Source organism: Nerophis ophidion, linkage group LG02, assembly GCF_033978795.1.
Source record: "Nerophis ophidion isolate RoL-2023_Sa linkage group LG02, RoL_Noph_v1.0, whole genome shotgun sequence".
NCBI classification, from domain to species: Eukaryota; Metazoa; Chordata; class Actinopteri; order Syngnathiformes; family Syngnathidae; genus Nerophis; species Nerophis ophidion.
In genome coordinates this window covers 80,672,624-80,700,151 of record NC_084612.1, presented here as the reverse complement: position 1 = coordinate 80,700,151, position 27,528 = coordinate 80,672,624, and the positions used below count along the sequence as shown (strand labels likewise).

The following is a 27,528-nucleotide window of genomic DNA, read 5'->3' as shown; positions in this document are numbered from 1 at the left end:
AGATTATAGCTAAATAGCTCATTTCCATCTGCAGTCCCTGGCTTACTAAATTAAAGGGATACAAAAATAACGGAATAAAATTATGACCATAAAATCATATATCAATAATTTTGAGTGAGAACATTCTTGTTTTCTCAATAAACTGCTTGCTTCTTGTTCTAAACCCAATCATTTTTACTTACGGCCCTGTGATGAGGTGGCGATTTGTCCAGGGTGTACCTTGCCTTCGGCCCGAATGCAGCTGAGATAGGCTCCAGCACCCCCTGCAAGCCCAAAAGGGACAAGCGGTAGAACATGGATGGATATAAGAACCACGAACAGAGTGAAAGATCTCCAAAAGCTTTAGATCAATTGGGTTTTCATATTTAGATTTTTTTGGGCCAATATTTTTGTTGTATTTAAAAAAAATACTAATTGATAATGTCTCCTGTCTTCATTTAGGTTTTTAATTAACTGATAGTCCTCTCAATATCTGGATTTTTTGAAAAAACGTTTTATTATATTTGACAAATGTGTGATTGTGTTTTTCCTATTTGGGTTTAGAAATATTCTTACATATCTAGTATTCTATATTTTGTGCAAATAATGTAATCTTGAAAAATATTTTAGCTTGTTTTTTTATTGTATTCTACAATTTGTGTTAATTAAAATGCCATCTTTCTAAATATGTTTTCAATATTTTACAGTATTATTTGAATCAATTGATAATGTCATCTATATGTTTGGATTTTTTATTGTTTTGACATTCGACAGTATTCTATAATTTGTGTAATTATGTATTAATGTTATCTTCATATTTAATTTTTTATAAATACTTAATTATATTTGTATTGTATTTTACAATTTATGCAAATAATTAAAATGCCCTCTTCATTTTTGGATTTTAACATATTTTTATGGTATTTTACAATTTTATGTAAATATTTAAAATGCTCTCTTCATGTTTGTTTTTTTAAGTAATTTGTTTTTAACATATTTTCATGGTATTTTACAATTTTATGTAAATATTTAAAATTATCTCTTCATGTTTGTTTTTTTAAGAACTATTGTTTACATGTTTTTATGGTATTTTATAGTTTGTGTAAATACGCAAAAAATGTCATCTTCATATACGGGTTTAACTTATTTTCTTGTATTCTAAAATGTATTTGCTAATGTCACTTTTCCATATTAAGATTTTTTCTTAAATATTTTAAGATATTTTGAACTATATTCTACTTGTTTTTAATTAAATGTCATCTTCATAATTGTATTTATTTTTAATAATCGAACCTATTTCTATTTTATTTTACAATTTCTGTAAATATTTAAAATGCCCTCTTCATACTGTATTTGGATTTTAAGAAATATTTTTAAACATACTTTTATCACATTTTACATTTTTAACTAATACCCCCAAAAATGTCATTTCATTAATTTTTCTTGTATTCTAAAATGTATTTGCTAAAGTCACTTCTTCATATATAGATTTTTTTTCTTGAATATTTTAACCTATTTCTACTATATTCTACTTTTTTAAATTAAATTATGTCATTTTCATAGTTGTATTTATTTTTAATAATCGAACATATTTATATTTTATTTTACAATTTCTGTAAATATTTAAAATGCCCTCTTCATAGTTGGATTTTAAGAAATATTTTTAAACACACTTTTATGGCATGTCACAGTTTGTATAAATATCCCAAAAAATGTCATTTTCATTTACGGTTTTAACTTATTTTCTTGTATTCCAAAGTGTATTTGCTAATGTCACTTTTTCCATATTTAGATTTTTTTCTTTAATATTTTAACTCATTTTTATTGTATTGTACTTTTATTTAATTAAATTATATCATCCTAATATTTGGATTTTTTCATCTTTAATATTTTAACATATTTCTATTGTATTGTATTTTTTTCACTATAAATGTCATCTTCATATTTTTATATTTATTTTTAATAATCGAACATATTTGTATTTTATTTTCCAATTTGTGTAAATATTTAAAATGCCCTCTTCATTATTTGGATTTTTAAGAAATATTTTTAATCATACTTTTATAGTATTTCACAGTTTGTATAAATACCCAAATAACTTATTTTCTTGTATTTTAAAGTGTATTTGCTAATGTCACTTTTTTATAATTAGCTTTTTTTTCTTAAATATTTTAACATATTTCTACTATATTCAACTTTTTTAATTAAATGTCATCTTCATAGTTGTATTTATTTTTAATTATTGAACATATTTGTTTTTTATTTTACAATTTGTGTAAATATTTAAAATGTCCTCTTCATATTTGAATTTTTTTTTTTTTCATTTAAACATATTTTATGGCATGTAACACTTAGTATAATAAATACCCCAAAAATTGTAATTTTCATATACGGGTTTAACTTACTTTCTTCTATCCCAAAGTGTATTTGCTAATGTCACTTTTTCCATATTTACATTTTTTTCTTAAATATTTTAACTTATTTTAATATTGTATTCTACTTTTTTTTTTTTAAATGTCAACTTCATTGTCGTATTTATTTTTAATATTTGAACATATTTTTATTTCATTTTACAATGTGTGTAAATATTTAAAATGCCCTCTTCATATTTGGATTTTAATGAAATATTTTTAATCATACTTTTATGACATTTTACAGTTTGTATAAATATCCCCCAAAAATGTCATTTTCATATACGGTTTTGATTTATTTTCTTGTATTCTAAAATGTATTTGCTAATGTCACTTTTTCATATTTAGATTGTTTTTCTTAAATATTTTAACATATTTCTACTATATTCGACTTTTTTTTATTTTTAATTAAATGATGTCATCTTCATAGATTATTTTTAATCATCGAACATATTTCGATTTTATTTTACAATTTGTGTAAATATTTAAAATACCCTCGTCATATTTGGATTTTAAATAAATATTTTTATCATACTTTTATGGTATTTTACAGTTTCTATAAATACCCCCAAAAATGTAATTTTCATATACTGTTTTTAATTATTTTCTTGTATTCTAAAATGTATTTGCTAATGTCACTTCTTCATATTTAGATTTTTTTATTAAATATTTTAACTTATTTCTATTGTATTATACTTTTTTTAAATTAAATTATGTCATCCTACTATTTGAATTTTTTTGTCTTTAATATTTTAACATATTTCTATTGTATTATACTTTTTTTAATTGAATGTGATCTTCATTGGTGTATTTATTTTTGATAATCGAACATATTTTTATTTCATTTTACAATGTGTGTAAATATTTAAAATGCCCTCTTCATATTTGGATTTTAATGAAATATTTTTAATCATACTTTTATGACATTTTACAGTTTGTATAAATATCCCCCAAAAATGTCATTTTCATATACGGTTTTGATTTATTTTCTTGTATTCTAAAATGTATTTGCTAATGTCACTTTTTCATATTTAGATTTTTTTTCTTAAATATTTTAACATATTTCTACTATATTCGACTTTTTTTTATTTTTAATTAAATGATGTCATCTTCATAGATTATTTTTAATCATCGAACATATTTCGATTTTATTTTACAATTTGTGTAAATATTTAAAATACCCTCGTCATATTTGGATTTTAAATAAATATTTTTATCATACTTTTATGGTATTTTACAGTTTCTATAAATACCCCAAAAATGTAATTTTCATATACTGTTTTTAATTATTTTCTTGTATTCTAAAATGTATTTGCTAATGTCACTTCTTCATATTTAGATTTTTTTTATTAAATATTTTAACTTATTTCTATTGTATTATACTTTTTTTTAATTAAATTATGTCATCCTACTATTTGAATTGTTTTGTCTTTAATATTTTAACATATTTCTATTGTATTATATTTTTTTTAATTGAATGTGATCTTCATTGGTGTATTTATTTTTGATAATCGAACATATTTCTATTTTATTTTACAATTTGTGTAAATATTTAAAATGCCCTCTTCATATTTGGATTTTTAAGAAATATTTTTTAACATATTTTTATGGTATTTTACAGTTTTTGTAAATACCCAAAAATGTCATTTTCATATACAGGTGTAACTTATTTTCTTGTATTCTAAAGTGTATTTGCTAAATTCAATATATCATATTTAGATTTTTTTTCTTAAATATTTTCACATATTTTTACTATAGTCTACTTTTTTTTAAATTAAATTATGTCATCTTCATAGTTGTATTTATTTTTAATAATTGAACATATTTGTATTTTATTTTACAATTTGTGTAAATATTTAAAATGCCCTCTTCATTATTTCGATTTTTATGAAATATTTTTATCATACTTTTATAGTATTTCACAGTTTGTATAAATACCCAAATAATTTATTTTCTTGTATTCTAAAATGTATTTGCTAATGTCACTTTTTCATATTCAGATTTTTTTCTTAAATATTTTAACATATTTCTACTATATTCAACTTTTTTAATTAAATGATGTCATCTTCATAGTTGTATTTATTTTTAATGATTGAACATATTTCTATTTTATTTTACAATTTGTGTAAATATTTAAAATGCCCTCTTCATATTTGATTTTTTTTTTTTTTTTTTAATTTAAACAAACTTTTATGGCATGTCACACTTTGTATTATAAATACCCCAAAAATTGTAATTTTCATTTACGGGTTTAACTTATTTTTTTTTTGTATCCCAAAGTGTATTTGCTAATGTCACTTTTTCCATATTTACATTTTTTTCTTATATATTTTAACTTATTTTAATATCGTATTCTACTTTTTTTTTTATTAAATGTTAACTTCATTGTCGTATTTATTTTTAATAATTGAACATATTTTTATTTCATTTTACAATGTGTGTAAATATTTAAAATGCCCCCTTCATATTTGGATTTTAATGAAATATTTTTAATCATACCTTTATGACATTTTACAGTTTGTGTAAATATCCCAAAAAAGGTAATTTTCATATAAGGTTTTAACTTATTTTGTTGTATTCTAAAATGTATTTGCTAATGTCACTTTTTCCATATTTAGATTTTTTTTCTAACTTATTTATATTGTATTCTACTTTTTTTTAATTAAATTATGTCATCTTCATAGTTGTATTTATTTTTAATAATCGAACATATTTGTATTTTATTTTACAATTTGTGTAAATATTTAAAATGCCCTCTTCATTATTTGGATTTTTAAGAAATATATTTGATCATACTTTTATAGTATTTCACAGTTTGTATAAATACCCAAATAACTTATTTTCTTGTATTCTAAAAGGTATTTACTAATGTCACTTTTTCATATTTAGATTTATTTTTTCCTAAATACTTTTAGATATTTGTACTATATTCTACTTTTTTTTAAATTAAATGTCATCTTCATATTTTGATATTTATTTTTAATAATCCAACATATTTGTATTTTATTAAATTTTTTATTTTATATTTAAAATGCCCTCTTCATGTTTGCATTTTTAAGAAATATTTTTAAACATACTTTTATGGTATTTTACAGTTGGTATAAATATCCCACAAAATTACATTTTCATATACAGGTTTAACTTATTTTCTTGTATTCTAATATTTTTTATTTAATATTTTAACATATTTATATTGTATTCTACTTTTTTTCAAATTAAATTATGTCATCCTAATATTTAGATTTTTTTATTTAATATTTTAACAATTTCTATTGTATTCTACTTTTTTAAATTAAATGTCATCTTCATATTTCGATATTTATTTTTAATAGTCAAACATCTTTGTATTTTATTTTATTTTTTTATTTTATATTTAAAATGCCCTCTTCATGTTTGGATTTTTAAGAAATATTTTTAAACATACTTTTATGGTATTTTACAGTTTGTATAAATATCCCACATTTTTACATTTTCATATACAGGTTTAACTTATTTTCTTGTATTCTAATGTTTTTTATTTAATATTTTAACATATTTATATTGAATTCTACTATTTTTTCAATCAAATTATGTCATCCTAATATTTAGATTTTATTATTTAATATTTTAACAATTTCTATTGTATTCTACTTTTTTAAATTAAATGTCATCTTCATATTTTGATGTTTATTTTTAATAATCCAACATATTTGTATTTTATTTAATTTTTTTATTTTATATTTAAAATGCCCTCTTCATGTTTGGATTTTTAAGAAATATTTTTAAACATACTTTTATGGTATTTTACAGTTGGTATAAATATCCCACAAAATTACATTTTCATATACAGGTTTAACTTATTTTCTTGTATTCTAATGTTTTTTATTTAATATTTTAACATATTTATATTGTATTCTACTTTTTTAAAAATTAAATTATGTCATCCTAATATTTAGATTTTATCATTTAATATTTTAACAATTTATATTGTATTCTACTTTTTTAAATTAAATGTCATCTTCATATTTTGATATTTATATTTAATAGTCAAACATATTTGTATTTTATTTTATTTTTTATTTTAAATTCAAAATGCCCTCTTCATGTTTGGATTTTTAAGAAATATTTTTAAACATACTTTTATGGTATTTTACAGTTGGTATAAATATCCCACAAAATTACATTTTCATATACAGGTTTAACTCATTTTCTTGTATTGTAATGTTTTTTATTTAATATTTTAACATATTTATATTGAATTCTACTATTTTTTCAATTAAATTATGTCATCCTAATATTTAGATTTGTTTATTTAATATTTTAACAATTTCTATTGTATTCTACTTTTTTAAATTAAATGTCATCTTCATATTTTGATATTTATTTTTAATAATCCAACATATTTGTATTTTATTTTATTTTTTATTTTATATTCAAAATGCCCTCTTCATGTATGGATTTTTAAGAAATATTTTTAAACATACTTTTATGGTATTTTACAGTTGGTATAAATATCCCACAAAATTACATTTTCATATACAGGTTTAACTTATTTTCGTGTATTCGAATGTTTTTTATTTAATATTTTAACATATTTATATAGTATTCTACATTTTTTAAAATTAAATTATGTCATCTTAATATGTAGATTATTTTTTAATTTAATATTTTAACAATTTCTATTGTTATGTCATCCTAATATTTGTGTTTATTTTAATATTTTACCATATTTCTATTTTATTTCTACAAATCTTTGTGTAATAATATTTCATTATATATGTATTATATAATTCTAATTATTTTAAACTATTTTAATTAATTTTTTCCTAGTTTTTTTTAATGTATTTTCTCTTCTTTTCCAGCACGTGGACGGCGTGGCCCCGGAGTCGGCGACCTTCTTCCATCTCCCCCCCGCCTTGAAGCGTGCTGGCGGAAACAGCAGCAAGGTGGTGTACGCCTTCTTCAAAAACAACTCCGTCTTCCAGGTGAGCTCCGGTTTGAAAGCCGCCGACGTGTTCTTTCACACCACGGCGTGTTGGAATGTTTGCCTTTCAGGAGGGCCTCAAGGAGGCCAGGATCCTTAATGACGTGGTGGAAATTTCCATGGAGAACGAGGTCATCAAGGACCTGCCGGAGCCAATCAAGATTGGCTTCCATCATGACGTCGTACCTGTGAGTCCTCCAGCTATTTGGCATCTGCTCTTTACATGCGGTGACAAATATCACCTAAATATTCCAAAGTGCTGCCAGTCAGATGTTTACAAACTTGGTGTGTGTGGGAAATGTTGTAGTTGCCGGGTGTTGTTGACATACTCAGTCACAACAAATGATAAAAGTGTTTTCCCACCTTTCATTCCAGAAAACACATTCAAGGACGTGTGTCTCCTGGGACACCAGGAAAGGTTGGAGAAACTTTCTTTCCTCACATGCTGAACTTCTTCAAATACTACTCCAATGTTGATAATGACATCACATTTTATACACATTGAAAATGGTCAACTACAGATTTATGTATTGATTAATTGTATGCTAACATTACCATAAAATACAACTCGATTGTTTGCAAACTTTTTATTCATTTATTTACGACTTAGAATGCATAAAAAAAACAAAAACAAATGTGTTCATGTTTCACAATCCCTACATGTCTTTCTCATTTTTTGCGTATTTACCAGTATGACTTATCTAATAATGTGGTCAAAATGTTACTACTGCGAAATAGCCGAAGGTAGATTAGATTAGATAGTACTTTATTTATTCCGTCAGGAGAGTTCCTTCAGGAAAATTAAAATTTTCAGCACAGAGCGGAATATTCAAAATGACTGTTTTGCCCTATTTAGAGGTTATTTTTACATAAATACAATTAAATATGGTTTAATGCAGGGGTGTCAAACTTGTTTTCATTGAGCTCAATGAAACAGTAAATCATGAATTAATTTGCCTATGAAATTAAATATTTTAATTTTTTTTACGTAAATAGCACAAAAAAACGGATTTTACCAGTTTTTTTACAGAAAAAAAACCGGCAACTTAGTTGCCAGGCTTTTACTGTAAAATATATGGTGTGTTTTTTATTATTATTATTTTTTACAACATATAACTGGAAATAGAAATACAGTACCGCTGTTTAATTTTATTTTGTCCACTCCGCTGCCAGTTTTTTACCATAATAAAATCTATTACCATAAAATCATCAACCGTGGTTTTTACAGTAAAAATAAAATAAAAAAACTGACCGCTCAGTCAACAGAATTTTACTGTAAAAAAAACAAAAACATTGGTTCTTTTTTTTCTTTTTACTTACAGTGAAATGCTAAAAAACACCTCTTTAAGTTTTACAGCAAAATCTACTGGTTATTTTTATAGTGTAGAATTTGAGATCATAAGTTAAGCAGATATTTACGTATTTATTTGGATTTTGACCCCAAAAATTTGATATATTGGACACTATTTTTTTCCCTGTCAAACTAAAAAAAAAAAACCTAATACCTTTAGTAAGAAATTAAAGAAAGAAAAAAATTGGGTATTTTATTGACACAAATTTTCAGGCTTTTGCGGGCCATACAAAATGAGGTGGAGGGCCAGATCTGGATCTGGTTTAACCTCTTAAGGCCCAGGTTTACATGCTTTTTTTATTTCTATTTGCTATATGGGCTTATAGGACCCTAATTAGAATAAAAACTAAGAATCATCTTTTCATATGATGTACTTAGTCCATAAGTACACAAACGTGTACTTCATGTTTAGTGACATGCTAATTCTTGTTTTTACACTTTTTTTTTCCAAATTCCATTGTATGTTATACTCTACAGACACCACCAGATGGCAGTATAAGTGTCCACATAAGTGGCCATAAGACCCCAATTCAGTTGTTTACACGAGTGGTCCCCAACCTTTTTGTATCCGCGGACCGGGGGGGGGCGGGGGGGGGTGTCCTTTTTTTTTTGTTTCCTTTTGTCATGAAAAATGGAGGTTTTTGTGTTTGGTGCACTAATTGTAAGTGTATATTGTTTTTTATGTTGATTTAATAAAAATAAATAAATACATTTAAAAAATTATTATTATTTTTTTTTTACTTTTGTCATGAAAAAGGGAGGTTTTTGTGGTTGGTGCACTAATTGTAAGTGTATATTGTTTTTTATGTTGATTTAATAAAAATAAATAAATAAATTAAAACTTTTTTTTTTTTTTATAAAAATGAATAAAAAAAATTCTTCCGCGGCCCGGTACCAATGGGGCCACGGCCCGGTACCAATGGGGCCACGGCCAAGTGGTTGGGGACCACTGGTTTACACAGTTTTGGAAATAAGAGCTAAAAGGTACTGTCCACGCATGTGGACACCAAGCCTTTACAGGTTTTAATGGAGGCAATGGACAAATGTCTGCTACTTTCTGCAGTTAAGTCCATTCTCTGGTGTCCTCTGTGTAGATCCCATGAAGGTGACGTGGTCGGTGGAAGGATGTGAGACGCAGCCGAAAGGAGACAAACACACGGAATGTCTCTGTGACCATCTGACCTACTTTGCAGTGCTGGTGGTGAGACATCACAACCTACTTACTGTACAAACACTTCTTTTTATTCCAGGTTGACAAATGTATAACTTGCATAAAATCATCAAGTTCAGGACAGTGCAGAAAAAGCAGTGATGGTTTTGAGTCCGTCAGCACATAAATGAGTCCCGTCCCTTTTTAATAACGCTGCACCAGCGCCACTTAAGCGCTTTGTCCAGTTTACCTCTACTGTGACAATTAGAAACACACCAGCCTCCACCAGGGGGCAGTGTAGCCCACCCAAATGTGAAACCTCTTTTGCACAATTACCTATTTATATAAAGTGATAATAGAATGGAACGAGCTCACAACAAACTTGAAAAGTCAAACACATTATTCTTCATTCACAATTAAAGTTAAAAAGTGGCTTTGGAGCAATCAAAGGTGCTCACACGGTCACTAAGGTGGCCGCTATGTTTGACTAAATGTGGATTATAGTTACGCATGAAAACATGTTGTTGTAAATTGTGAGGTGTGTGGGTTCAAATCATGGTTGTTTTTACAAACCCCGTTTCCATTTGAGTTGGGAAATTGTGTTTGATGTAAATATAAACAGAATACAATGATTTGCAAATCCTTTTCAACCCATATTCAAATGAATGCAATACAAAGACAAGATAATACATGTTCAAACTCATAAACTTAGAATTTCATAGCTGCAATACGTGCCAAAGTAGTTGGGAAAGGGCATGTTCACCACTGTGTTACATCACTTTTTCTTTCAACAACACTCAATAAAGGTTTGGGAACTGGGGAAACTAATTATTGAAGCTTGGAAAGTGGAATACTTAACTTACAATTTCATGGCTGCAACACGTGCCAAAGTAGTTGGGAAAGGGCATGTTCACCACTGTGTTACATCACTTTTTCTTTCAACAACACTCAATAAAGGTTTGGGAACTGAGGAAACTAATTATTGAAGCTTTGAAAGTGGAATACTTTCCCATTCTTGTATTATGTAGAGCTTCAGTCGTTCAACAGTCCGGGGTCTCCGCTGTCGCATTTTACACTTCATAATGCGCTACACATTTTCCATGGGAGACAGGTCTGGACTGCAGGCGGGCCAGGAAAGTACCCGCACTCTTTTACTACGAAGCCTTGCATTGTCTTGCTGAAATAAGCAGGGGCGTCCATGAAAAAGACGGCGCTTGGATAGCAGCATATGTTGTTCCAAAACCTGTATGTACCTTTGAGCATTAATGGTGCCTTCACAGATGTGTAAGTTACCCATGCCTTGGGCACTAATGCACCCCCATACCATCACAGATGCTGGCTTTTCAACTTTGCATCGATAACAGTCTGGATGGTTCGCTTCCCCTTTGGTCCGGGATGACACTATGTCGAATATTTCCAAAAACAATTTGAAATGTGGACTCGTCAGACCACAGAACACTTTTCCACTTTGCATCAGTCCATTTTAGATGATCTCGGGCCCAGAGAAGTCGGCGGCGTTTCTGGATGTTGTTGATAAATGGCTTTCGCTTTGCATAGTAGAGCTTTAACTTGCCCTTATAGATGTAGCGACCAACTGTATTTAGTGACAGTGGTTTTCTGAAGTGTTCCTGAGCCCATGTGGTGATATCCTTTAGAGATTGATGTCGGTTTTTGATACAGTGTCGTCTGAGGGATCAAAGGTCACGGTCATTCAATGTTGGTTTCCAGCCATGGAAAAATACGTGGAGTGATTTCTCCAGATTCTTGGAACCTTTTGATGATATTATGGAGCGTAGATGTTGAAATCCCTAAATTTCTTGCAATTGCACTTTGAGAAACGTTGTTCTTAAACTGTTTGACTATTTGCTCGCTCAGTTGTGGACAAAGGGGTGTACCTCGCCCCATCCTTTCTTGTGAAAAACTCAGCATTTTTTTCGGGAAGCTGCTTTTACACCCAATCATGGCACCCACCTGTTCCCAATTAGCCTGCACACCTGTGGGTTATTCCAAATAAGCGTTTGATGAGCATTCCTCAACTTTATCGGTATTCATTTCCACCTTTCCCAACTTCTTTGTCACGTGTTGCTGGCGTCAAATTCTACAGTTAATGATTATTTGCAACAACAAAAAAAACAATGTTTATCAGTTTGAACATCAAATATGTTGTCTTTGTAGCATATTCAACTGAATATGGGTTGAAAATGATTTCACTGTATTCCGTTTATATTTACATCGAACGCAATTTCCCAACTCATATGGAAACGGGGTTTGTAAGAAAGTACTAACTAAGCACATCGGTCTCCTGGGGGGGGGGGTGTTTGTTGCCCACATATGCGGTCCTCTCCAAGGTTTCTCATAGTCTGAGTTTTTCCTTGACCTTATGTGGGCTCTGTATGGAGGATGTCGTAGTGGTTTGTGCAGCCCTTTGAGACACTTGTGATTGAGGGCTATATAAATAAACATTGATTGATTGATTGATAATGGCTTCTCATTGTTCCTCCGCAGCAATTGAAGCCACGACCTGTGCGCCACCTGCTGGCTTTGACCGCCATTACCTCTCTGGGCTGCGCGCTGTCCTTCATCAGCTGCATGGCTCTCCTGGTCTTCTTCTGCCGGAAAAGGTGAACAGTTTTTACCGGAGAGAGAGAGAAGAAATATAAACGTTGTGGTCCACCACAGGCAAGCCAAGGACGCGTCCACGCCGATCCACCTGGGCCTGGCCGTGTCCCTGGCCTTCCTCAACCTGCTCTTCTTCCTCACGGGGGTGCTGGCAAACGTGGGCGTGCACGACCTGTGCGTCCTGGCGGGGGCGGGGCTTCACTACGCCCTGCTCAGCTCCTTCACCTGGATGGGGATAGAGGTGTTCCAAGCCTTCTGGCTGGTCTACGTGGTCTTCAGGCCCTCGCCCAACCCGTGCGTGTGGAACCTGCTGGGCTTCGGTGAGTGCCCCCCCCCCCCCCCCACCCGCCCCCTCGCCTAAAACGCTGCTGCGTGTGGATTAAGAGGCGGGGAAATGTCGTTGCAGGCGTCCCCGTGGTGCCCGTGGTGGTCCTGATTGCAGTCGGGGACGTCTACGGCCTGAGAAAGGTGGCGTCCGCCGAGGGCCAAGAAAATCCCTTTCTGATGTAAGCATTGTCTCGATGTTATCTTAAATGTTACATCGTGAGGGTTCCCGGTTCAATCCCCATCTTCTACCAACCTCGTCACGGCCGTCGTGTTCCTTGAGCGAGACACGTCACCCTTGCTCCTGATGGGTGGTGGTTAGGGCCATTGTGTGTGAATGTGTGTGTGAATGTGGAAATAGGTATACAAGTTTAACCCATTTACCATTTATTTAAAGGCCTACTGAAGTGAGATTTTCTTATTTAGGTCCATTCTATGTTCTATTGATCATTTCGCGATACTGTCATATTTTTGCTGAAAAGATTTAGTAGAGAACATCGACGATAAAGTTTGCAACTTTTGGTGGCTAATAAAAAAGCCTTGCCTGTACTGGAAGTAGCAGACGACGTACGCGTGACGTCACGGGTTGTGGAGCTCCTCACATCTGAACATTGTTGACAATCATGGCCACCAGCAGCAAGAGCGATCCGGACCGAGAAAGCGACGATTTACCCATTAATTTGAGCGAGGATGAAATATTCGTGGATAAGGAAAGTTAGAGTGAAGCACTAGAGAAAAAAAAGCCGATTACAGCGGGAGCGATTCGGACCAACAAGGCGACGATTCCCCCATTAATTTGAGCGAGGAGGAAAGATTCATGGATAAGGAAAGTTCGAGTGAAGCACCAGAAGAGAAAAAAAAGCAGATTGCAGCGGGAGCGATTCGGACCAAGAAAGCGACGGTTTCCCCATTAATTTGAGCGAGGATGAAAGATTCGTGGATAAGGAAAGTTAGAGTGAAGCACCAGAAGAAGAAAAAAAGCCGATTGCAGCAGGAGCGATTCGGACCAAGAAAGCGACAATTCCCCCATTAATTTGAGCGATGATGAAAGATTTGTGGATAAGGAAAGTTAGAGTGAAGCACCAGAAGAAGAAAAAAAGCCGATTGCAGTAGGAGCGATTCGGACCAAGAAAGCGACAATTTCCCCATTAATTTGAGCGAGGATGAAAGATTTGTGGATAAGGAAAGTTAGAGTGAAGCACCAGAAGAAGAAAAAAAGCCGATTGCAGCAGGAGCGATTCGGACCAAGAAAGCGACAATTCCCCCATTAATTTGAGCGATGATGAAAGATTCGTGGATAAGGAAAGTTAGAGTGAAGCACTAGAGAAAAAAAAGCCGATTGCAGCGGGAGCGATTCGGACCAACAAAGCGACAATTCCCCCATTAATTTGAGCGAGGATGAAAGATTTGTGGATAAGGAAAGTTAGAGTGAAGCACCAGAAGGAAAAAAAAGCCGATTGCAGCGGGAGCGATTCGGACCAAGAAAGCGACGATTCCCCCATTAATTTGAGCGATGATGAAAGATTCGTGGATAAGGAAAGTTAGAGTGAAGCACCAGAAGAAGAAAAAAAGCCGATATGCATTGGGAGCGATTCGGACCAAGAAAGCGACAATTTCCCCATTAATTTGACCGAGGATGAAAGATTCGTGGATAAGGAAAGTTAGAGTGAAGCACCAGGAAAAAAAAAAGCCAATTGCAGCGGGAGCGATTCGGACCAAGAAAGCGACGATTACCCCATTAATTTGAGCGAGGATGAAAGATTCGTGGATAAGGAAAGTTAGAGTGAAGCACCAGAAGGAAAAAAAAGCCGATTGCCGCAGGAGCGATTCGGACCAAGAAAGCGACGATTCCCCCATTAATTTGAGCGAGGATGAAAGATTCGTGGATAAGGAAAGTTAGAGTGAAGCGCCAGAAGAAAAAAAAAGCCGATTGCAGCGTGAGAGATTCGGACCAAGAAAGCGACGATTCCCCCATTAATTTGAGCGATGATGAAAGATTCGTGGCTAAGGAAAGTTAGAATGAAGCACCAGAATAAAAAAAAAGGCGATTGCAGCGGGAGAGATTCGAACCGAGAAAGCGACGATTCCCCCATTAATTTGAGCGAGGATGAAAGATTTGTGGATAAGGAAAGTTAGAGTGAAGCGCCAGAAGAAAAAAAAGCCGATTGCAGCGGGAGCGATTCGGACCAAGAAAGCGACGATTACCCCATTAATTTGAGCGAGGATGAAAGATTCGTGGATAAGGAAAGTTAGAGTGAAGCACCAGAAGGAAAAAAAAGCCGATTGCCGCAGGAGCGATTCGGACCAAGAAAGCGACGATTCCCCCATTAATTTGAGCGAGGATGAAAGATTCGTGGATAAGGAAAGTTAGAGTGAAGCGCCAGAAGAAAAAAAAAGCCGATTGCAGCGGGAGAGATTCGGACCAAGAAAGCGACGATTCCCCCATTAATTTGAGCGAGGATGAAAGATTCGTGGCTAAGGAAAGTTAGAGTGAAGCACCAGAATTAAAAAAAAGGCGATTGCAGCGGGAGAGATTCGGACCGAGAAAGCGACGATTTCCCCATTAATTTGAGCGAGGATGAAAGATTCGTGGATGAGGAAAGTTAGAGTGAAGCACCAGAAAGAAAAAAAAAAGCCGATTGCAGCGGGAGCAATTCGGACCAAGAAAGCGACGATTTCCCCATTAATTTGAGCGAGGATGAAAGATTCGTGGATGAGGAAAGTTAGAGTGAAGCACCAGAAAGAAAAAAAAAGCCGATTGCAGCGGGAGCGATTCGGACCAAGAAAGCGACGATTCCCCCATTAATTTGAGCGATGATGAAAGATTCGTGGATAAGGAAAGTTAGAGTGAAGCACCAGAAGAAAAAAACAAGCCGATTGCAGCGGGAGCGATTCAGACCGAGAAAGCGACAATTCCCCCATTAATTTGAGCGAGGATGAAAGATTAGTGGATAAGGAAAGTTAGAGTGAAGCACCAGGAAGAAGACAGGGCAGTGGGAGCGATTCAGATGTTATTAGACACATTTACTAGGATAATTCTGGAAAATCCCTTATCTGCCTATTGTGTTGCTAGTGTTTTAGTGAGATTATATAGTACTTGAAAGTTGGACGAGTGTGGCCAGGGGTGTGTTGAGGACGCATCAGCAGGACAAGCCGACTTATTCCCACAATTTTCTTACCGAAAACTGCCGGTTGACATGTGGTCGGGATCCATGTTCGCTTGACCGCTCTGATCCGTAGTAAAGCTTCACCTTCGGGAATTTTAGACAAGGAAACACCGGCTGTGTTTGTGTGGCTAAAGGCTAAAAGCTTCCCACCTACATCTTTCTTCTATGACGTCTCCATTATTAATTGAACAAATTGCAAAAGATTCAGCAACACAGATGTCCAGAATACTGTGGAATTATGCGTTTAAAGCAGACTACTTAAAGCTTGGATCGGACTGGAAAATAATGTCCGCTACAACCCGAGACGTCAAACCGCGACGTTTTCAACACAACAATTTGCGGGAAATTTAAAATTGCAATTTAGTAAACTATCAGACTGCGTGGTCGGTGGTAGTGGGTTTCAGTAGAGCTTACTGAAAGCCACTACCACCCACCACACAGTCTGATAGTTTATATATCAATGATGAAATATTAACATTGCAGCACATGCCAATACACAGTATTATGGACATCTGTGTTGCTGAATCTTTTGCAATTTGTTCAATGAATAATGGAGACGTCAAAGAAGAAAGCTGTAGGTGGGAAGCGGTGTATTGCGGCCGCCTTTAGCAACACAAACACATGTAGGTAATGGAATAAAAAAAGATAATGGTCAAAGGGGAAGGGGATGGCTGGGTGTAAGGAACAGTCCCCATCTCATCACTGCTTGGGGGTGGGAGGGGCAATAGACTAGACTACAGACTGTGGTGAAGTAGGCCGGCTTCGTCGCATGAAGAAGCCTACAATTTCTGGTTGCTTTTTTCCGCTCCGTAGGCTGAATGGAAATATACGATATATATCTCGATATTTTTTCCGTAAAGTAAAAACAAAACACAAAACAGTCTTAGTTACCTGAGATACTAAAAGTTTGTCATTATTTTTGACTTAATAAATATTGACTTACTAAGATTAAGTCAAATTAATGACTTACTGTAAACACGCTCAACTCATGCTTAATTTATTGCAGCATTTGGGAAGCCTGTAGTTGATTTTTATTATGTAAATTTAGTATTTTTTATCGCGTTATATCGAACTTTGAGTGCATGATAATATTAAAAGACATTTATAACTTGTTAAATACATTTTCTTTTAATAAAAAAACTAAACTTTATTATTAGAACGTAATACGTTTTATGATTCTGCTGAATAAAATACTAATGTCAGTAATTATAAGTATTACTATAATTAGATAATTATTGTAAAATTATTATTATTATTATTATTAAATAGTTATTATTTTATAATTATCAGTATTATAAGATAATTAACGATAATGAATTATTTTGGATTTAGTATGAAGAATAAATCCAACAATTACTGGTATAGTTGTAGTGGTTGTAAGATGATGATGACTAATGACTATTAGAGTGAAATGATGATGATGATAGTAGTGACTATTAGAGTGAAATGATGATGATGATAGTAGTGACTATTAGAGTGAAATGATGATGATGATAGTAGTGACTATTAGAGTGAAATGATGGATGATGATAGTAGTGACTATTAGAGTGAAATGATTGGTGATGATAGTAGTGACTATTAGAGTGAAATGATGGATGATGATAGTAGCGACTATTAGAGTGAAATGATGGATGATGATAGTAGTGACTATTAGAGTGAAATGATGGATGATGATAGTAGTGACTATTAGAGTGAAATGATGGGTGATGATAGTAGTGACTATTAGAGTGAAATGATGGGTGATGATAGTAGTGACTATTAGAGTGAAATGATGGGTGATGATAGTAGTGACTATTAAAGTGAAATGATGGATGAAGATGGTTTTGACTATTAGAGTGAAATTATGGATGATGATAGTAGTGACAGAGTGAAATGATGGGTGATGATAGTAGTGACTATTAGAGTGAAATGATGGGTGATGATAGTAGTGGCTATTAGAGTGAAATGATGGATGATAGTAGTGACTATTAGAGTGAAATGATGGGTGATGATAGTAGTGACTATTAGAGTGAAATGATGGATGATGATAGCAGTGACTATTAGAGTGAAATGGATGATTAGAGTGGAATGATGGATGATGATAGTAGTGACTATTAGAGTGAAATGATGGATGGTGATAGTAGTGACTATTAGAGTGAAATGATGGATGATGATAGTAGTGACTATTAGAGTGAAATGATGGATGATGATAGAAGTGACTATTAGAAAGAAATGACGGATGATGATAGTAGTGACTATTAGAGTGAAATGATGGATGATGATAGTAGTGACTATTAGAGTGAAATGACGGATGATGATAGTAATGACTATTAGAGTGAAATGATGGATGATAGTAGTGACTATTAGAGTGAAATGATGGAAGATTATAGGAGTGCCTATTAGAGTGAAATGATAGATGATGATAGTAGTGACTATTAGAGTGAAATGATGGTTGTGATAGTAGTGACTATTAGAGTGAAATGATGGATGATGATAGCAGTGACTATTAGGGTGAAATGATGGGTGATGATAGTAGTGACTATTAGAGCGAAATGATGGATGATGATAGTAGTGCCTATTAGAGTGAAATGATGGTTGGTGATAGTAGTGACTATTAGAGTGAAATGATGGATGATGATAGCAGTGACTATTAGGGTGAAATGATGGGTGATGATAGTAGTGACTATTAGAGTGAAATGATGGGTGATGATAGTAGTGACTATTAGAGTGAAATGATGGGTGATGATAGTAGTGACTATTGGAGTGAAATGATGGATGATGATAGTAGTGACTATTAGAGTGAAATGATGGGTGATGATAGTAGTGACTATTAGAGTGAAATGATGGATGATGATAGTAGTGACTATTAATGAAATGATGGATCATGATAGTAGTGACTATTATAGTGAAATTATGATGATGCTAGTAGTGACTATTAGAGGGAAATGATGGATGATGATAGTAGTGACTATTAGAGTGAAATGATAGGTGATGATTGTAGTGACTATTAGAGTGAAATGATGGATGATGATAGTAGTGACTATTAGAGTGAAATGATGTGATGATAGTGACTATTAGAGTGAAATGATGGATGATGATAGTAGTGACTATTAGAGTGAAATGATGGGTGATGATAGTAGTGACTATTAGAGTGAAATGATGGATGATGATAGTAGTGACTATTAGAGTGAAATGATGGATGATGATAGTAGTGACTATTAGAGTGAAATGATGGATGATGATAGTAGTGACTATTAGAGTGAAATGATGGATGATGATAGTAGTGACTATTAGGGTGAAATGATGGATGATGATAGCAGTGACTAATAGGGTGAAATGATGGGTGATGATAGTAGTGACAGAGTGAAATGATGGGTGATGATAGTAGTGACTATTAGAGTGAAATGATGGGTGATGATAGTAGTGACTATTAGAGTGAAATGATGGATGACGATGGTTGTGACTATTAGAGTGAAATTATGGATGATGATAGTAGTGACAGAGTGAAATGATGGGTGATGATAGTAGTGACTATTAGAGTGAAATGATGGGTGATGATAGTAGTGACTATTAGAGTGAAATGATGGGTGATGATAGTAGTGACTATTAGAGTGAAATGATGGATGACGATGGTTGTGACTATTAGAGTGAAATGATGGGTGATGATAGTAGTGACTATTAGAGTGAAATGATGGATGATGATAGTAGTGACTATTAGAGTGAAATGATGGATGATGATAGTAGTGACTATTAGAAAGAAATGATGGATGATGATAGTAGTGACTATTAGAGTGAAATGATGGATGAGGATAGTAGTGACTATTAGAGTGAATTGATGGGCGGAGTCAGTGATCATTGAGTGTGTGCAGGTGTTGGATGAAGCAGACGGAGGAGGCCTTGCTGGCTCACTACTTCACCAACCTCACCTTCCTGGCCCTCCTGGTGTCTGCGGGCCTGCTGATGCTCGCCAAGGTCTACAAGGAGATCCGCACCAGGGACGAATGGAGGAAGAACCGCGTGGCCTTCTTCAGCATCTGGGGCCTCAGCTGTCTCTACGGGACCACCTGGGGTCTCACCTTCCTGGACTTTGGACCGCTCTCCGACTTTGTTCTCTTCCTGGCCTGCGTCCTCAACTCTTTCCAAGGTCTAGTGTGTGTCTGTGTGTGTGTGTGTGTGTGTGTGTGTGTGTGTGTGTGTGTGTGTGTGTGTGTGTGTGTACGTACATATCTATGTGTGTTTACGTATGTACACATATTTACATGTGTGTGTACCTATGTAAGTTTGTGTACGTATACATACGTATGTGTGTACACGTGTGTGTACGTATGTATGTATTTATGTATGTTTTGTGATCAATCCAAAGAGAACTCATGGTCATGGGCCCACTCTCTGCGCAAGCTAGCTCTCCAACTTGCTAAACATACTCTGTAAGTCGACGATGACGTTTTGGTGACATTGTGAAACTGAAACAATACAAAAAGAATGCCATTGTAAGTTCATAACATAACTGATGCTAACGACGCTAATGCTAACGACATTAAAACACTCCCACGGACATCACACATGTGAAGGTTTAGTCAGTGAGAATTGTTTTAGTTATATTGTAAAACTTCCCAACGTTGATTGGAGTGACGAATGAAGATTCCATACGAGTAAAAAGGCTACGAACGATTAGAAGAGTTGCACTTCCGGTTGAAAGCTCAGTCTAAACAGACGGACCCTGCTGCACCGGCAGTGAGCAAACTCATCCAAAAGTATGCACCAAGTCGGTGTCCTTGCCGTTTTGTTCTCATGGTCGTTGGCGGAGAAAAATCCGTAATTTAGCCGCACCGTTTTATAAGCCGCAGGTTTCAAATTGTAGGGAAAAAAAAAAGTGGTGCGGGATTGAGGGTCATAATAGAGGTGTGTTCTTGGCAGGCTTCCTGCTGATGCTGAGGTTCTACGTCGTGGACTGGATGCGCAAACACCAGCTGGGAAACGAAAAGTCGCCCGGCAAGGTTTGTCGCTTGCCCGCATCGCAGTCCACCATCAGCCATGAACCCCTGGAGCCGCTTTGTCCCGGTTCTTGACGGCCTCCGCTGCCAGCCCGCCTCACTCAGGTAAAGCCTCCATGCCGGCCCGGAGCCTGTATGTCCGTCTCCATCTAGAACTCCCTAGACTGGCTCTAGTTGTTAGGATGTAAATAAAGCTTTATTTCCAGGCGGAAGAGGTTCTGTACAGATACTTCCTCTCACGTTCTTGGACCTTAGCTAAGTTCTTTTTCAGTTTTCCAGGTAGCACTTTAGATTTGTGTCTTTGTATGCGAGGAGGGAAAAAAACCTATCAGTCGTATTTTCCTAAATGAATGATGTACTTACCCTATTTCCCGAAATGGTGGCTTTTTTTTTTTGTACACAATACTTTCTGGTTTTGGTTTAGTCTTTTCATGTTCAAATGAAAATGCAGATTTCAACACCAAGTTTGGTACTGAAAACCACATTAATCAAACTGGTTTGTGATAAGTACATTACTTACAGTATTAACACTTTTTAGGGCGCAACATAACATTAAAAAGCTACTTCCCAGTTGGACAATATGCCTTAGACTGGGGGTGTATCATCAAATCATCATAAACATGTTCAGTGAGGCTCATGAAGGAAACGATAAATGCTACATTCGAAAATAAGTACAGTACTTACAGTACTGACACTTTGTAGGGCGCAACGTAACATTAAAAAGTTACTTCCCAGTTGGACAGTATGCCTTAAAATGGAGATGTATCATCAAATCATCATAAACATGTTCAGTGAGGCTCTTAAAGCAAACGTTAAATGCTACATTCGAAAATAAGTACAGTACTTACAGTATTGACACTTTTTAGGGCGCAACATAACATTAAAAAGCTACTTCCCAGTTGGACAATATGCCTTAGATTGGAGATGTATCATCAAATGATCATAAACATGTTCAGTGAGGCTCATGAAGGAACCGTTAAATGCTACATTCGAAACTAAGTACAGTACATACAGTATTGACACTTTGTAGGGCGCAACATAGCATTAAAAAGCTACTTCCCAGTTGCACAATATGCCTTAGATTGGAGATGTATCATCAAATGATCATAAACATGTTCAGTGAGGCTCTTAAAGCAAACGTTAAATGCTACATTCGAAAATAAGTACAGTACTTACAGTATTGACACTTTTTAGGGCGCAACATAACATTAAAAAGTTACTTCCCAGTTGGACAATATGCCTTAAAATGGAGATTTATCATCAAATGATCATAAACATGTTCAGTGAGGCTCTTAAAGCAAACGTTAAATGCTACATTCGAAAATAAGTACAGTACTTACAGTATTGACACTTTTTAGGGCGCAACATAACATTAAAAAGCTACTTCCCAGTTGGACAATATGCCTTAAAATGGAGATGTATCATCAAATGATCATAAACATGTTCAGTGAGGCTCTTAAAGCAAACGTTAAATGCTACATTCGAAAATAAGTACAGTACTTACAGTATTGACACTTTTTAGGGCGCAACATAACATTAAAAAGTTACTTCCCAGTTGGACAATATGCCTTAAAATGGAGATTTATCATCAAATGATCATAAACATGTTCAGTGAGGCTCTTAAGGCAAACGTTAAATGCTACATTCGAAAATAAGTACAGTACTTACAGTATTGACACTTTTTAGGGCGCACCATAACATTAAAAAGCTACTTCCCTAGTTGGACAATATGCCTTAAAATGGAGATGTATCATCAAATGATCATAAACATGTTCAGTGAGGCTCATGAAGGAAACGATAAATGCTACATTCGAAAATAAGTACAGTACTTACAGTATTGACACTTTTTAGGGCGCAACATAACATTAAAAAGCTACTTCCCAGTTGGACAATATGCCTTAGATTGGAGATGTATCATCAAATCATCATAAACATGTTCAGTGAGGCTCTTAAAGCAAACGTTAAATGCTACATTCGAAAATAAGTACAGTACTTACAGTATTGACACTTTTTAGGGCGCAACATAACATTGAAAAGTTACTTCCCAGTTGGACAATATGCCTTAAAATGGAGATTTATCATCAAATGATCATAAACATGTTCAGTGAGGCTCATGAAGGAACCGTTAAATGCTACATTCGAAACTAAGTACAGTACATACAGTATTGACACTTTGTAGGGCGCAACATAACATTAAAAAGCTACTTCCCAGTTGGACAATATGCCTTAGATTGGAGATGTATCATCAAATCATCATAAACATGTTCAGTGAGGCTCATGAAGGAAACGTTAAATGCTACATTCGAAAATAAGTACAGTACTTACAGTATTGACACTTTTTAGGGCGCAACATAACATTAAAAAGCTACTTCCCAGTTGGACAATATGCCTTAAACTGGAGATGTATCATCAAATGATCATAAACATGGTCAGTGAGGCTCCTAAAGGAAACGTTAAATGCTGCATTCAAAAATTACAGTACTTAAAGTATTGAGACTTTTTAGGGCGCAACGTATGATCGAACTTCCTGTAAAAAGCTACTACCTAGTTGGACAATATGCCTTAGATTGGAGATGTATCATTAAATCATCATAAACATTTTCAGTGAGGCTCTTAAAGGAAACGTTAAATGCTACATTTAGAAAATAACATTTTACTTTCAATGAACATTTGTTAACACACATAAATGTACCAATAAATGGTCCTGTTATTGATTCCCAGGCACCGGGGATCGGTACCGTATCGGTTCACTATATATATCATATCAGTCACCGCACAAATGTTTGGGACTCCAAAAGAACATTTGCGCTATTATGGTTTCATAATTTTTTTTAATTTTTTTTTACAAACATTTGTGCTAAGAGAAACCATATCAGTGACAACACAAATGTAACACAAACTCTTGGGACGCTAAAGTAATATGTTTGCTATTATTGTTTTTTACAAACGTTTTTGCTAAGTGAAACCATAACAGTGACAGCACAAATGCAGCACAAACATTTGGGACTCCAAAAGAACATTTGCGCTATTATGGTTTCAAAATTATTGTTTTTATTTTACAAACGTTTGTGCCAAGTGAAACCATATCAGTGACCACACAAATGTAACACAAACCCTTGGGAGATTAAAATAACATTTGTGCTATTATGGTCTCAATATTGTTTTGGACAAACATCTGTGATTTGTTTGTGCTAAGTGAAACCATTTTTGTGACTTCACAAATGTTGCACAAACGCTTGGTACTTTAATTACATTTGTGCTATTATTGTCTTAATATAATTGTTTTTGACAAACGTTTGTGCCAAGTGAAACCATAACAGTGACTGCACAAACGTTTGGGACTCCAGAAGAACATTTGTGCTATTATGGTTCCAATATTATTTTTTTTGACAACATTTTGTGCTAACTTTGTGCTAAGTGAAACCATATCAGTGACAGCACAAATGTCACACAAACTCTTGGGACCCCAAAATAACATTTGTGCTATTATGGTTTCAATATTATTGTTTTTTTACAAACATTTGTGCTACCTTTGTGCTAAGTGATACCATATAAGTGACTGCACAAATGTAGCACAAACGTTTGGGACTCCAAAAGAACATTTGCGCTATTATGGTTTCAATATTTTTGTTTTTTTACAAACGTTTGTGCTACCTTTGTGTTAAGTGAAACCATATCAGTGACAGCACAAATGTAGCACAAAAATTTTGAATGCTTAAAACATTTGTGCTACTATGGTCTCATTATTATTGTTTTTTACAAACGTTTGTGCCAAGTGAAACCATATCAGTGACTGCACAAACGTTTGGGACTCCAAAGGTACATTTGTGCTATTATGGTTTCAATATTATTGTTTTTTTTACAAACATTTGTGCTAAGAGAAACCATATCAGTGACAACACAAATGTAACACAAACTCTTGGGACGCTAAAGTAATATGTTTGCTATTATTGTTTTTTACAAACGTTTTTGCTAAGTGAAACCATATCAGTGACAGCACAAATGCACCACAAACGTTTGGGACTCCAAAAGATCATTTGCGCTATTATGGTTTCAAAATTATTATTTTTTTTTTTATATAAACATTTGAGCCAAGTGAAACCATATCAGTGACCACACAAATGTAAAACAAACCCTTGGGAGATTAAAATAACATTTGTGCTATTATGGTCTCAATATAGTTTTTGACAAACATCTGTGTTTTGTTTGTGCTAAGTGAAACCATATTAGTGACCCCACAAATGTTGCACAAACGCTTGGTACGCTTATTTCATTTGTGCTATTATGGTCTCAATATAATTGTTTTTGACAAACGTTTGTGCCAAGTGAAACCATAACAGTGACTGCACAAACGTTTGGGACTCCAAAAGAACATTTGTGCTATTATGGTTCCAATATTATTGTTTTTGACAAAATGTTGTGCTAACTTTGTGCTAAATGAAACCATATCAGTGACAGCACAAATGTCACACAAACTCTTGGGACTCCAAAAGAACATTTGTGCTATTATGGTTTCAATAATATTGTTTTGTAAGAACGTTTGTGCTAAGTGAAACCATATTAGTGTTTGGGACGCCAAAAGAACATTTGTGCTATTATGGTTTCAATATTATTGGGTTTTTTTTTTACAAACATTTGTGCTAAGAGAAACCCTATCAGTGACGGCACAAACGTAACACAAACGTTTGGGACGCCAAAAGAACATATGTGCTATTATGGTTTCAATATTATTGTTTTGGGTTTTTTTTTACAAACATTCGTGCTATGTTTGTGCTAAGAGAAACCATATCAGTGACCGCACAAATGTAGCACAAGCGTTTGGGACTCCAAAAGAACATTTGTGCTATTATGGTTTCAATATTATTGTTTTGGGGTTTTTTTTACAAACATTTGTGCTATGTTTGTGCTAAGAGAAACCATATCAGTGACCGCACAAATGTAGCACAAACGTTTGGGACTCCAAAAGAACATTTGGACTATTATGGTTTCAATATTATTGTTGTATTTTTTTTTACAAACGTTTGTGCGGTCACTGATATGGTTTCACTTTGGCACAACGCCAATAGCACATTTGTGCTATTATGGTTTCAATATTATTGGTTTTTTTTTACAAACATTTGTGCTAAGAAAAACCATTTAAGTGACTGCACAAATGTAACACAAACGTTTGGGACGCCAAAAGAAAATTTGTGCTATTATGGTTTAAATATTATTGTTTTGGTTTTTTTTTTACAAACATTTGTGCTATGTTTGTGCTAAGAGAAACCATATCATTGACCGCACAAATGTAGCACAAGCGTTTGGGACTCCAAAAGAACATTTGGGCTATTATGGTTTCAATATTATTGTTTTGGGGTTTTTTTTACAAACATTTGTGCTATGTTTGTGCTAAGAGAAACCATATCAGTGACCGCACAAATGTAGCACAACCGTTTGGGACTCCAAAAGAACATTTGGACTATTATGGTTTCAATATTATTGTTTTTTTTTTTTTTTTTTTTTTACAAACATTTGTGCTATGTTTGTGCTAAGAGAAACCATACCAGTGACCGCACAAATGTAGCACAAACGTTCGGGACTCCAAAAGAACATTTGGGCTATTATGGTTTCAATATTATTGTTGTATTTTTGTGCGGTCACTGATATGGTTTCACTTTGGCACAAACGTTTGGGACGCCAAAAGAACATTTGTGCTACCTTTTGTGCTAAGAGAAACCATCGCGTGGTATCTGATGTGCGTTTCGATTGCGGAGGCCACTATTTGAGGAAATAGGGTAAAGATCCAAAGCTGTAAATGTTTATTTTTTATTTTTGCTACATTGTGGACAGCCGTGTCAGTAATAGCACCTCCTCGATCGTCAAAGGGAACAAAGACTTTTATTTTGGAAACCTGAACAAAAACAGCGTTTTCATGTTGTCTGTTTTTTTGGGGGGGTTCTGGACACAGTTGAGCTGGTGCCATGTAGTACTTTGTAGTACTTTGTAGTACTTTATGGAATGTGACTTGTTAGATACTGTGATGTTTGCACTATTTGTCATCTTGTCCTTTTTAGTGCCGTGTTTGTCAAAATAAAAGGTTTTTTTGCAAAACACATGCCTTAATTGCTTTCATCTGCTCCCCTTCGGACCACGCCCCCTCCACCCCGTGTCGGCCAATCAGGTCCCTTCCCTGCCGATGGCGTTTTCGCTTGTTTTCTTCCTTCCCACTTCCAGCATTTGTGTGCCCGCTGACAGATTGTTTAACCCTTCAAATGTCAGCAAAAATACGAGGAGGACACATTAGATTTTTACACTGTAAAATCTACGACGTTTTTTTTTTTTTACAGTTTATCGGAAAACGGTACCATTTATTTATTTATTTATTTCGTCAATCTTCACATAAAACAAAGAACAACAACAACAAAAAAAACACTAATTTGAGCAATGATTGAGCCGAAAGGGTGTAGGTTGAAGCAACGCTTATATAAACCTACCCCATCACAACAAGAACAAGGTTCAAAATATATCAATCAATCAATCAATGTTTATTTATATAGCCCCAAATCACAAATGTCTCAAAGGACTGCACAAATCATTACGACTACAACATCG

General features: G+C 33.9%; 1 protein-coding gene across 1 annotated transcript in view; it reads left to right on the top strand.

Moving 5' to 3' along the window:
- adgrg1 (adhesion G protein-coupled receptor G1) overlaps window positions 1–27,027 on the top strand; it is an 81,641-nt gene extending 54,614 nt beyond the window's left edge. Inside the window, 9 exon segments of the mRNA XM_061893584.1 lie at window positions 7,232–7,354; window positions 7,425–7,541; window positions 7,729–7,771; window positions 9,799–9,905; window positions 12,360–12,475; window positions 12,534–12,793; window positions 12,880–12,979; window positions 19,813–20,087; window positions 20,861–27,027. Of these exon segments, the coding sequence (XP_061749568.1) occupies window positions 7,232–7,354; window positions 7,425–7,541; window positions 7,729–7,771; window positions 9,799–9,905; window positions 12,360–12,475; window positions 12,534–12,793; window positions 12,880–12,979; window positions 19,813–20,087; window positions 20,861–21,012 (1,293 nt within the window). The 3' untranslated portion in view covers window positions 21,013–27,027.
- The last annotated feature ends 501 nt before the right edge of the window (window positions 27,028–27,528 follow it).